Source organism: Rhinoderma darwinii, chromosome 4 (assembly GCF_050947455.1).
Source record: "Rhinoderma darwinii isolate aRhiDar2 chromosome 4, aRhiDar2.hap1, whole genome shotgun sequence".
In the NCBI taxonomy this organism is placed as follows: domain Eukaryota; kingdom Metazoa; phylum Chordata; class Amphibia; order Anura; family Rhinodermatidae; genus Rhinoderma; species Rhinoderma darwinii.
The window spans coordinates 204,350,644-204,362,691 of record NC_134690.1 but is presented as its reverse complement, the minus strand read 5'-3'; the positions used below and the strand labels follow the sequence as shown (position 1 = coordinate 204,362,691).

Genomic DNA, 12,048 nt, shown 5'->3' with positions numbered 1-12,048 from the left:
TGTCAGGTGTGTGAGTTATAAGTGTTTTTTTCACCAAGCAGATTGGTGCAGGAGCTATTCTGCCCAATAGGGGCAATAAAACTTTAGAGCGAAGAGCCATGCCAGTAGTGTAAAAAGAGCCAGATCAGTAGAGTATGTCATGAAAATTGAGACTTACAGTACAGCTGCTGTGCTTTCCTATAATAGAAAAAAAAATGTATGCCGACGCATACCACCCTGACGGAGGCCAAGACGCGCTTTTTTTTTCCGTTTGACGTATGCATGGGAGCTTTCTCATTGTATACACCAAGTGTATTGACCTAGCCTGATAGATGTGACCATGGCCTTCCTCAATGCCTTACATATTCCTTACTCAAAATGTCTTTCAAAAATTCTTGCTTTCAGTTATCTCAGCCTCACTATGCAAATGCTAGCTATTCGCCGTCAGTGTATGTATGTAAATTTTTTTGATTTTTATTTTTTTTTATCCATTTATGTATCAGAGAAATTTTTTGAAATGAAGAAAGGTCAATGCAAAGATGCTCTAGAAATTTATAAGCGGTTCCTGACCAGAATGACACGGGTTTCCGAGTTTATGAAAGTTGCAGAGGTAAGCTGTATAAACCCTGAATTCAGAAACCCCTATAATACACTAGTCTCCCTCTACAAGCCCCCTACACAGGCTGCTTTATAATAAGTTCTAGAGATATTGCTGGCTGGATATGTTTGACTTTTTTTGTTTATGTTGCTTTTTAAACCTCATATGTCTTACAGTATGTTGCACTTATGTTTCATCTGTGTTACAGCAAGTTGGTATCGATAAAGGTGATATCCCCGATCTTACCCAGGTGAGCAGCTCTTATTAAATCTAATATAATGTTTACAATGATCAAATCCCTGCCATTTCTGTGCCCGCCAATATTAAATGGGGTTTATAAATTGGCTCTAAATTTGGTTCTGAGCTGTGATCTTGGAGACCATGCATTTGTTTATTTAGACACTCGTCTGTGGATCGTCACATAGTCTTGAATGTACACAGTAGCCCCATGGATTTGCTGTAAAGAAGTCTATAGTTAGTTCATTATGGATTTCCATACGTTAATTTATGATAAAATCATATACGTCCTCGCTACCAGATTTTACAGCCATGTACAGTAGAAGACAATCCGGGACGTCTACCCCACTGGAGTCCACAATTTAATTGCTTTCTAATTTTCTATTGTATTTACTGCAGATAAGCAAACATACACCAGGGCCGGGGTTCATGGGTTTCGTTGCAGCTTTCCATCAGAGGAACCCATGAACGGAAAGGTTTTCCGTTCTGTATAAGGTTTGGTTTTTTTGCTTTTGGGGAAACAATAGCGTAGTCGACTACACTATTTCCGGGAAAAAAATGGAGACCTTACCCAACGGAAAGCATTTGCAACCAAAGCATTACCATTGAACTCCATGGTAATGCAAACGGAAGCTTTAGTTTCATGGGTTCCTCCGACGGAAAGCTGCAACTGAACCCATGATCGGAAAACCATCGCTGATGTGAACACAACCTTATTCTACCAGTGTGTTTTAAAGGGCGGGTATTCCAGAACACTGGGTGAGCCTGGGAATTGCTCTTATGCCACTGCTTTTATGAAGTGTTCCATTCTGGATACTGATCTCTTTACATTCGATGAGACTCCACGTTAACTATATTTTTTTTCCTTCAAGGATGGTATCGTCGACGAGCCGGTAATTTAGTGACACTTTTTTTAGTGTTAATACTTTTGCTTTCAGCGTGTCCTTCTCTTACTATATTCTATTTCTTAGTAAGGTCATAAAACCTGCGTTACCTTTTTGCCTCTTCAAATTAGTAGTGCGCACACGCTGGCTTGCTGTATAATATAAGACTAGAGTAGAAGCTTTTATAAAAGCAAAATTACAATGAGACCGGGCAGAATATTAGGTGTAAGGGTATGTTCACACAGGGCGTATACACTGCGGAAAAGTCTGCAGCGTATTTGACCCAGAACACGCAAGGAAATCTGGTTGAATATTCTTACCAAACGGTGCGCTTATATTCGGCCAGATTTTCCACTGTGGAAAACGACCATTATAAACAAAAAGGCCTATACCCACCTCTCCAGACATTGCCATAGCAACACGTCACTGCTTTTACGGCTGCTCCGTGTTTAGGCAACCCCCCCGTGCTAATGTTTCATCGCATCACTGTGATTGGCTGCATTTGTTGCTGAATTTGATTTTCCCCCGTTGAACGCAATGGTGAAATTTTGCAAGAAATGTGCAGTGAAGTCACAGCATAAATTTAATTTAACCCATACCGCAGGTTAATTTATGCATGTTTTCTGTGCATAATTTTTGATAAGATTTGTTGAAGCTGCTACTGTAAAACGCTGCAGATTTCCCGCCCACAAATTCGCAGCATATACGCTAGGTGTACCCTACGAATCTGTGTTGTACTGATTACTCAAATGGTAATAAAGCTTTGAGATAAAAGAATAATGGAGCATTGACCGAAATCCTAAACGGGATGTGATTATTTAATGTAGGCTCTATTGAACTGAGGGTATAAAAACCACAGCGTTGTCTAAAGCTGTATGTAAAGGGGATCTATACAGTCCCATTCCCACTCCTTCAGCAGAAGACCACTAAACCACTATCTATAAACTTGGCATTGGCCAGCGCTGTGGTAGAAAAAAAGCGGACTATGGGAATGTTCACTTGTGTGGGCTTTGATGCATTTTTCCAACTTTAATTTTACTGCCAATAAATTAGATTTTTAGAAATCCCATTAATTTTTTTACCTAGGGGTTAAACCTGAAAATGTTCAATTAGATGAAGAAAAATCAATGTTAAATAGTTATGATGCCACCTGGAGTTTCCCCCTAATGTGCTCAGTGTTAGTGGATACACATGCCCAGTCCCGCGGGCCAGATCCCATTGTACGCAGGCAGTGGAGTGGTTTCTGCTATTGTACGGTAAAGCAGCTTCTACTCACCGCCACTGAATACACTATTTAAAACAACATTAGGGGGGGGCACCATAATAAGCTTGTAATGGTCATATCTAGACAGAGGAGCATTTTTTTTTTAAATGGGTTAAGGACCGCTCACTGTATATATGGCATGGGTTTAATCTAGCTTCCAGTGCGAATGGGCAGCTGAATGTTTTGTGCCAGGCAGTCAGTGACTGCCAGGGACCCTGGAGAGAAGTCCGAAGTGATTTTCACTTCTTCTGTCTTCTCTGTAATAACGTACACAGCGCTCCATGAGCACTGTGTAAAGAATAGAATCGGTGGCGGTGCTGCTGTCTCTATTGGTCCCGGCTGTTATGTGACTGGTCACATGATCGCTAGGACGCTGGTAGTAAGAGGCTGCTGCTTACTTTGTCACTGTTAGGGATATGCTGGATCTAGTTTGTCACAGGGGAAATCAGTCCTGTTATAGTAACAATTCCAGTAACATTGTAAAAAAAGAGAATTTTCTGACCTTTTTGAGAGACAGGCCAGAAGTATGAGAAAATGAAAAGTAAAAATAAAACAAAATTAATTAAATAAAAATTATACATTAAAATACCACCCCAAAAAAGTTCTCCTCGCCAATCCTTGTTGTAATGTTAGGCCTAACATAATTGCTCTAAAATAGACATGTAATCAAAATTTACGATAGACAATGAGGATCACATATAAAAATACTTAATAAATAATAATAATAAAGCCCTTTTTCTTAATTTAAAGAAGCCTAAAAATGCGAAAAAAAAAAAAAAAAAAAAGATCTGTATAAAAACAGGAAGATAAACCTGCATTGATGATGAAAAAAGGATTTTAAAAATCACTTCGTTGGCCTAACAAAACCATTATTGCCATGTAATGAACGCGTGCTAAAAATGGCTAAACAGTGCCTGGGCCTGAATCGGTTAAAAACAATTAAAAATGAAAAACTTTTGTTTTGCATGATCTTACAGAGAAACGTAACATTTCGCTGTGGGATGACCCCTTTAATTTTTCTTGATTTGCATGCTTCAGCTTTCCATTAGTGGGTTCAACTACTAATGGCTTCTACTCTATGGTCTTGGGTGACTTTCACTCTTTGTGTCTTCTGAGCACGGAGATCCCAAAAATATTGTGTATAAAATGACAATTCCATCTATTATAATTGCCCATTGTAGAAGTGCAGGTCAACTTTATTTTTGCTTCGTTCATCTGATATGTGTTATTTGTTTAATAGGCGCCAAGCAGCCTTATGGAAACCTTGGAACAACATTTGAATACATTGGAAGGGAAGAAAGGCAACAGGTTTGTGTCTCTCTATACATTATATTCTGTAAGTGTGCATTGTTTCTCAAGTGCCCCCTAGTGACATTTATAACCAAGCACCAACAGACTGCATTTAAGTCTCGTGCACATGGCTGTATTAGGGTGCCTTATACACAGCACCGTATGGGCCATGAAAACGAGTGTCAATCGACGAGAGAGGTCATTGATCGTTGCTCGTTTGCTCCATTCACAAGGAGCTATAATCGGTAATGTATTGGGGGAACTTTCCTCCCCATACACTTCCATAGTGTTGGCAGCACCTCTCCTTGTTTACACAGAGAGATGTGCTGCCGACTAGCAACCATTTTTATTGGGCGCATCAAAGATCCAATGAGCGTTTTCTCGTTTACACAGGGCAATGATCGGGAACGAGTGATCATTGCCCATGTAAAAGGGCCTTTATGGATCATTGTACAGATCTGTGATACGACTCCCTATTAATTTATAATTGTGTTTTTTGTTTTTTTTATATCAAATCTTATTGTGTATGTACGGCACATTTTGCAGAAACCTTGAATTAGTTGAACACATTACATACTACTTTCCAAATGCAGAAGCGATGCTTCTAACTTGGGGCGGTTACTAGGACATCCTGTGATGTCAGTAATGACATCACAGAGATTTCCTGTGCAGAGAGGGCTTGGAAGTATGCAGAGAAGATGCAGTCTGTGTCTTCTGTGCCTGTCTGTGTATACAGATCACTGATCGTGATCTTATGGGCAGTTACCATCAGATCACTATCAGTGATCTGTGTATTGGGACAGAATGGAACACATAGATAAGTTATCAACGTCCCTATGCCTGTTTTCTAGCGTAGAAATGTTGCAATTGTCCCAAAAGTCGCAAAAAATGCGGCTTTTGGGTAGTTTCGCCAACTCCCGCCACATTTCAAAAATTAGCGTAAATACTGTCGTAAATACATGAGCAAACATTTATCCTTACCAGACAAAAGGTAGCACATTAACAGGTTCCCGACCGCTGGCCGTAAATATACGGCCAGCGGTCAGGGTCTCTAAAGTCCGGCGTATAGTATATATACGGCCGCACTTCAGAGACTGTGCACGCGGGATCGCGTGCACACAGCTCTATGCCCTGGCTGTTGCTAACAGCCATGGGCACTGGGCAGAATGTCAGGGGTCAATCTTTTGGCCCCTGAACATGTGATCGCTGTGACAACCAATCACAGCGATCACATGCATTTCTGCATAGAAAACAGTGTGCACGCGATCGCGTGCACACAGCCCTGTGCCCTCGCTGTTACCAACAGCTCTGGGCACTGGGCAGAGTATCAGGGACCAATCTGATGGTCCCTGAACATGTGGTCGCTGTGACAACCAATCACAGCGATCACATGCATTCCTGCTTATAAAACAGTGTGCACGCGATCGCGTGCACACAGCCCTGTGCCCACGCTGTTACCAACAGCTCTGGGCACTGGGCAGAGTATCAGGGACCAATCTGATGGTCCCTGAACATGTGATCGCTGTGAAAACCTATCACAGCGACCACATTTGTTTTATTTTGACTTTTCTGGCAGTAAATCTCCTGCCTCTTTTCTTCTCCTCAAACATTGTTTCAGTTTGAGGAGAAGAAGAGACTCGGGAGAATTGCTGCCAGAAGAATACAGTTACAAAAAAATACAGTTACACTCCAAAACATTCTCTGTATAGATAGATTTCTATCTATCTATACAATCTATCTATCCATCTATCTTTTTTTCTATCTATCTACCTTTCTTTCTTTTATTCTATTAGAATAGGCAGGTAGGGAGTATATAATTATATATATATCCACATATATATAATATATATAGCAATAGCGGTTTATTTTTTTGTTAGCGGTAGTGTAGATATATATAGCAGTTAGTTTGTGTGTTTTATAAAAAAAAAAAAAAAAATTTGTTTAGTTAGTGTTAGTTACGTTATGGCGAGGAAGTTGTTTAGCGCCGAGGAGGCATACGCCATGCTGTGGTCTGAGTCGGAGACCGCATCAGAGATGGCGTCCGAGATGGAACCTGTTTTAGGTAGTGACGATGACAGCGTCACTTCAGGTTCATCTTCAGGGGACGTTGTCCCTGATGCAGTCGAAACTGCAGAACATGAAAGCGCAGGGCCAAGTAGCGCTGTAGCACGGGACAGCCTGGTCCCTCCAGTCCAGGCTCTTGTATGGGCACCTGCCCCATCTTTTGGGCCTAGAATCCACGGATTTACTGCCACTCCTGGCATAACCGTGGACAATACAAATTTTGTCCAAATGGATTACTTCCATTTATTTATAACGGACGACATCCTAAATCAGATTGTCCACGAAACAAATTTATATGCCACGCAATATATAAGGCAGAAACCTTCATCCACCCATGCCAGAGATTGGACGCCCACCAATTTGCAGGAATTAAAAAAATTTTTGGGGCTCACCCTAAATATGGGTATTGTCAAAAAGCCCTCCATTAGGTCTTACTGGTCAACAAGACCCGCCCAAGCCACCCCAGTATATTCTGCAGTAATGCCCAGGTCTCGTTATGAGACAATAATGAGGTTCCTCCACTTCAATGACAACGCACAGGCCCCCCCAAGTACCGATGCAAACCGGGATCGGTTGTTCAAAATAAGACCGCTAATAAATTCCCTGAATAATTTATTTCTGCAACTCTACACCCCTGAGCAGAATGTAAGTGTGGACGAATCCCTCCTCAACTCTCATGGCAGACTTGGCTTTCGCCAATATCTACCTTCAAAAAGGGCAAGATATGGCGTTAAGCTCTACAAATTGTGTGAAAGCGGGTCAGGATATACCACCGCCTTCAGGATTTATGAAGGGCGGGACCGCACAATAAATGTTCCTGGATGCCCCCCTGATCTTTCCACCAGCAGTAAGATCGTGTGGGAGATAATGCAGCCTCTGCTTCACAAGGGGTACCACCTGTACTGTGATAATTTTTATTCGAGTGTGCCCCTGTTTAGGCATTTGCATGCTGCAAGGACTGGGGCATGTGGTACCATGCGCAAAAACCGAATTGGTTTTCCACAGCAATTAGTGGGGAAGCGCATGGTAAAGGGGGACTCCTGTGCTTATGCATCTGAAGAATTGCTGGCGGTCAAGTTCAGGGATCGCAAAGATGTGTATGTGCTAAGCACGATTCATACCGCAGGAACAGTGGCAGTGAGGGAAAGAGGGGCAACATCGGACAAGCACAAACCAGTGAGCGTGTCCGAATATAACAAGTACGTGGGGGGGGGGTGGATTTAAGCGACCAGGTTTTACAGCCCTATTTAGTAAAACGCAAAACTAAAACCTGGTACAAAAAGGTGGCCATTTATTTGTTACAGGTGGCCATCCACAACTCATTTGTGCTCTACAAAAAAAACAGAGGCAGAGACACATACCTGGATTTCCAGGAGAAAATTATTGAAGGCCTCATTTTTGATGTTCAGGACACCGGAGAATGCCCCCAGTCTGAGGATGTCACGCGACTGACTGAAAGACACTTCATCAGTCGGATTCCCCCAACAGCAACCAGAAGCAACCCTCAGAAAAAGTGCCGCGTCTGCAGAAAAGACGGGCACCGCAAAGATTCCCGATATTTCTGTCCCTCATGTCCCTCGCAACCAGGCCTGTGCATTGAGCCATGTTTTAAAAAATACCACACTGTTCTGAATTATTAGATTTTAGTTAATTTGTTGAAAATATATTTGCCCTACATTACGTTTTTATTTTTCCCATGATTTTACTCCAAGGGTGAGGGAGGGAATGGGTGGGGGGTGGATGTCATGTTTGCATATTCTCTAAAGTTCATCTGCTGGAGAGCTCCATTTGCATTAACCTGCAATTTCTTATTTTAGAAAACCCCAAAAAATAAATTCCCATTATACCCCTAGATGAATATTTTGGGATTTCTGCTTCAAGAGCAGATATTTTGGAAGTGTTATAGAAACTCTGTTGAGTTTTGTAAAACCAGCTTTGAAAAAAAGCGATATGTGAAATAAGCTTCTTCTATCCTCCGCCCTCCTACATCTCTATGTGATAAATAAGGCCACATATTTGGTATCCCCGTGCACGGGAGAAGTGGCAGAATGTGAACGGAGATTAATTTTGACCGTGGTCTATACCGTGTGTGAAAAATGCTGGTATAAACTGACGCATTTGCTAAAAAATTGCTAATTTTATTTTGATCCATCTTATTCAAGAAACTTTCAGAAGAAAACTGGACTGTCTAAAAATATGATAAACCCCTTGAAGGAAACCTTGTGGGGTCTACTTGTGTGAATGAAGTCATTTATGGGGTGTTTCTAATGTTTCAGCAGCATTAGGCCCCCCAGAAAACAGTATGCGGCTATAAAATCAAGTGCAGAATTCCTGGACCGAAAAGGCCAAAAAGCCTCCTTTTATGCCAAGCCCTGGCACATGCCCGCACAGTGAATAAGGCACACATATTTGGTATCCCCATGCACGGGAGAAGTGGAAGAACGTGAAAGGAGATTAATTTTGGCCGTGGTCTATACCGTGTGTGAAAAATACTAGCCTAAACTGACGCATTTGCTAAAAAAGTGCTGATTTTATTTTGTTCCATCTTATTCAAGAAACTTTCAGAAGAAAACTGGACTGTCTAAAAATATGATAAACCCCTTGAAGAAAACCTTGTGGGGTCTACTTGTGTGAATGAAGTCATTTATGGGGTGTTTCTAATGTTTCAGCAGCATTAGGCCCCCCAGAAAACAGTATGCGGCTATAAAATCAAGTGCAGAATTCCTGGACCGAAAAGGCCAAAAAGCCTCCTTTTATGCCAAGCCCTGGCACATGCCCGCACAGCGAATAAGGCACACATATTTGGTATCCCCATGCACGGGAGAAGTGGAAGAATGTGAAAGGAGATGAATTTTGTCCGTGGACTATACCGTGTGTGAAAAATGCTAGCCTAAACTGACGCATTTGCTAAATTCTTGCATTTTTTTCCAATTTTGCCCACTTTAGAGAAAAAAATAAAAATGATATATACTGACAAATGCCACTAAAACAAAGCCCTATCTGTCCTTTAAAAAGAGTGTAAAATTCAAAGATGAACTTTATTCACCTGCTGAGTTATAGTCATCTAAAGAAGCGCATAGCAAAAGTGTGAAATTTGCTCTGGTCATTTAGCTGTAAAACAGCCTAGTCCTTAACCGGTTAAATATTACCAATTCAGGTTTGAGCCTTAGGATAGTTGCCAAGAATAGCGTCTTGATTTATTAACAGGCGCATGACTGTTAAAGAAAAACAGTCAGACAAGTACAAATTAACCAAATTTATTTTGTTCCTGCTATTAACAGCCGTACATTTGCACCAACAATTTACGCTTTTTTAAGCCGGGTTCCCACGTAGTGTAAACACTGCAGAATTTGTGCAATGGAATTCTATGTGGAAATTCTGCAGCAGCAAAGTAGGGGATCTTGAAAATCCCATGCCCACGCTGCGGGAAAAAAACGCAGCGAAAACGTTGTTAAATTAACCTACAGTGCGGAATTTAAATCGGCAGCTTGTCCAATTTATGCTGCGTTTTTCGTTGCTTTTGATGTGGGTCTTCCCCATTAAATTCAATAGTGATACAAAACCCGCTACAAATAGCTAAGTTTTGCGATTCGATTCTGCTGCAAAAATCACATCTCCGAAAGAAACATAAATGTTATACTTACCCAGAGCTCCCTACTTTTTCCTCCAGTCCGGCCTCCTGGGATGACGTTTCATCCTATGTAACTGCTGCAGCGGTCACATGGGCTCTAGCGTCATCCAGGGAGGCTGGACCGGATGGCAAATGAGGGACGCGTCACCAGATCAACGGCCGGGTTAAGTATGAACTATTTTTTCTTGGTTTTGTTTTTTCTACCGCTGCTTTCCGCACCGGAAATTCCACCCGAAAAACTGCACCAATGTGGTGCAGCTTTTTTCAGAAGGGATGTACTGCGGGTCCCAGGTCGGATACGCTGCATAGGTTTACTCAGTGTATCCGACCCGTGGGAACCCGGCCTAAAGCTTTCCCTTAATTACTTTTAAAAGTACGTTTGCAGCTAGACCACACCTAATTTTGCAGCTTGTTTTATTGGAGTTCAAAGAAAATGTTGCGAATTTGAGGCAATTTTATATGCGACTTTTCAACCAATTAAATTTTCGTCAAAATCCAGCTTTAGCTGAATATCGTATGCAATCCTGTATGTTTTGGTAGTATTGTTTATTGTACTGACCATTTACTTTTTCTTTTTTATTTTTTTTTTTATTCCTTTTATCTGGATCATTCAGTGAAGGGTAAGTGTTTTTAGAATATATATTTTTTTTCTGTAATGTATCTGCTCCAAGATAGGGCAGGACATTTGTTTTGGGTTTATTCAGGACAGATTTTTTTTTTCCGCTACCTGTAAAAAAAAAAAAAAGAAAAAGAAATGACTTTTGTAGTGTTGTTTATTGTACTGACTTTTTTTTTTTTTTTTTTTGTCTTGGCCTGTCTGGATCAATCAGTGAAGGGTAAGTGTTTTGTCTCTTTTTTTATTTTATTTTTTATTGCGAGTGTAAAATGTCATACATTTGTCCATAGTGGTTAATGCAACTTGTCCTAGCATTACATCTCTTGGAAGATACTGATTCTCCCTGCTAACATTACATGTAACACTGTTGTCTAAGGGTATGTGCACACACACTAATTACGTCCGTAATTTACGGACGTATTTCGGCCGCAAGTACCGGACCGAACACAGTGCAGGGAGCCGGGCTCCTAGCATCATAGTTATGTACGACGCTAGGAGTCCCTGCCTCGCTGCCGGACAACTGTCCCGTACTGTAATCATGTTTTCAGTACGGGACAGTAGTTCCACGGAGAGGCAGGGACTCCTAGCATCGTACATAAGTATGATGCTAGGAGCCCGGCTCCCTGCACTGAGTTCGGTCCACTACTTGCGGCCGAAATACGTCCGTCAATTACGGACGTAATTAGTGTGTGTGCACATACCCTAAACCAGAAAACCTCTTCATCCACTGACTATAAAGTCTTGTTAGGTTTTTAATATCTTTCATATTTTGTTTGGTTATATTAAATTGGTTTGAGGGTTTTTGTTTTGTTTTTTTGTTATACTGTTTCTGATAGTTAAACCATTATATACAATTAAGAGCTAAAACGTTCTTTATTATACATTGTATAAATAAATTCGGGTTTTAATGAGCCTTTATTATATAGCACGCAGTTACAATATTCACAAACTATCATGAAGTTTATTCAAATCCGTTTCATTAACTTTTACATGTAAGTTCATATGAAAACCTTTCTATGCTATTATAAAATTAATATATAGTAGAAACTGAATGTTCTATATAAACTAATTCAGTGTACTTTTGTGATTTCAGCTCTGGATCGCCGCTAGGCAAGGTAATTAAAATTATATTTGACCAAGCATCCATTGTAGATTGCAGTTGCTTATAAGTATGTATAGTTCATGTTGTTTAAGGCCCCTTTCACGCTGCGTTTTGAGCCTTCCATTGGAGTTTTATGTCAGGAGGACTCCAGATGTATACCTCCAACCGAAGGCTACAATGTATCACACTGTATAGGCATACAGTGGGATATGTTGCCCATACAGCCCCAAAACAATTTGCCAATAAATGCACCTTGGCCTCTCTACTCCCCTTTTTCTCTACACCCTGCGGGTGCTGCAGACACTCACAGACTTTGGGTCGTCTTTGATCCCACTTAGCTGATTAAACTTGCTGCAATGTCTGCAGGGGGGTGGTTAGGAACA

The 12,048-nt window shown here is 41.1% G+C and overlaps 1 protein-coding gene across 1 annotated transcript in view; it reads left to right on the top strand.

Annotated features, from left to right (window-relative positions):
- SNAP91 (synaptosome associated protein 91) overlaps positions 1 to 12,048 on the top strand; it is a 142,236-nt gene that overhangs the window by 61,072 nt on the left and 69,116 nt on the right. The window contains exons 8-13 of the mRNA XM_075862088.1: positions 483 to 589; positions 786 to 827; positions 1,687 to 1,707; positions 4,203 to 4,270; positions 10,562 to 10,567; positions 11,657 to 11,678. Coding sequence (XP_075718203.1) covers positions 483 to 589; positions 786 to 827; positions 1,687 to 1,707; positions 4,203 to 4,270; positions 10,562 to 10,567; positions 11,657 to 11,678 — 266 coding nt within the window. The remainder of the gene's footprint in view (positions 1 to 482; positions 590 to 785; positions 828 to 1,686; positions 1,708 to 4,202; positions 4,271 to 10,561; positions 10,568 to 11,656; positions 11,679 to 12,048) is intronic.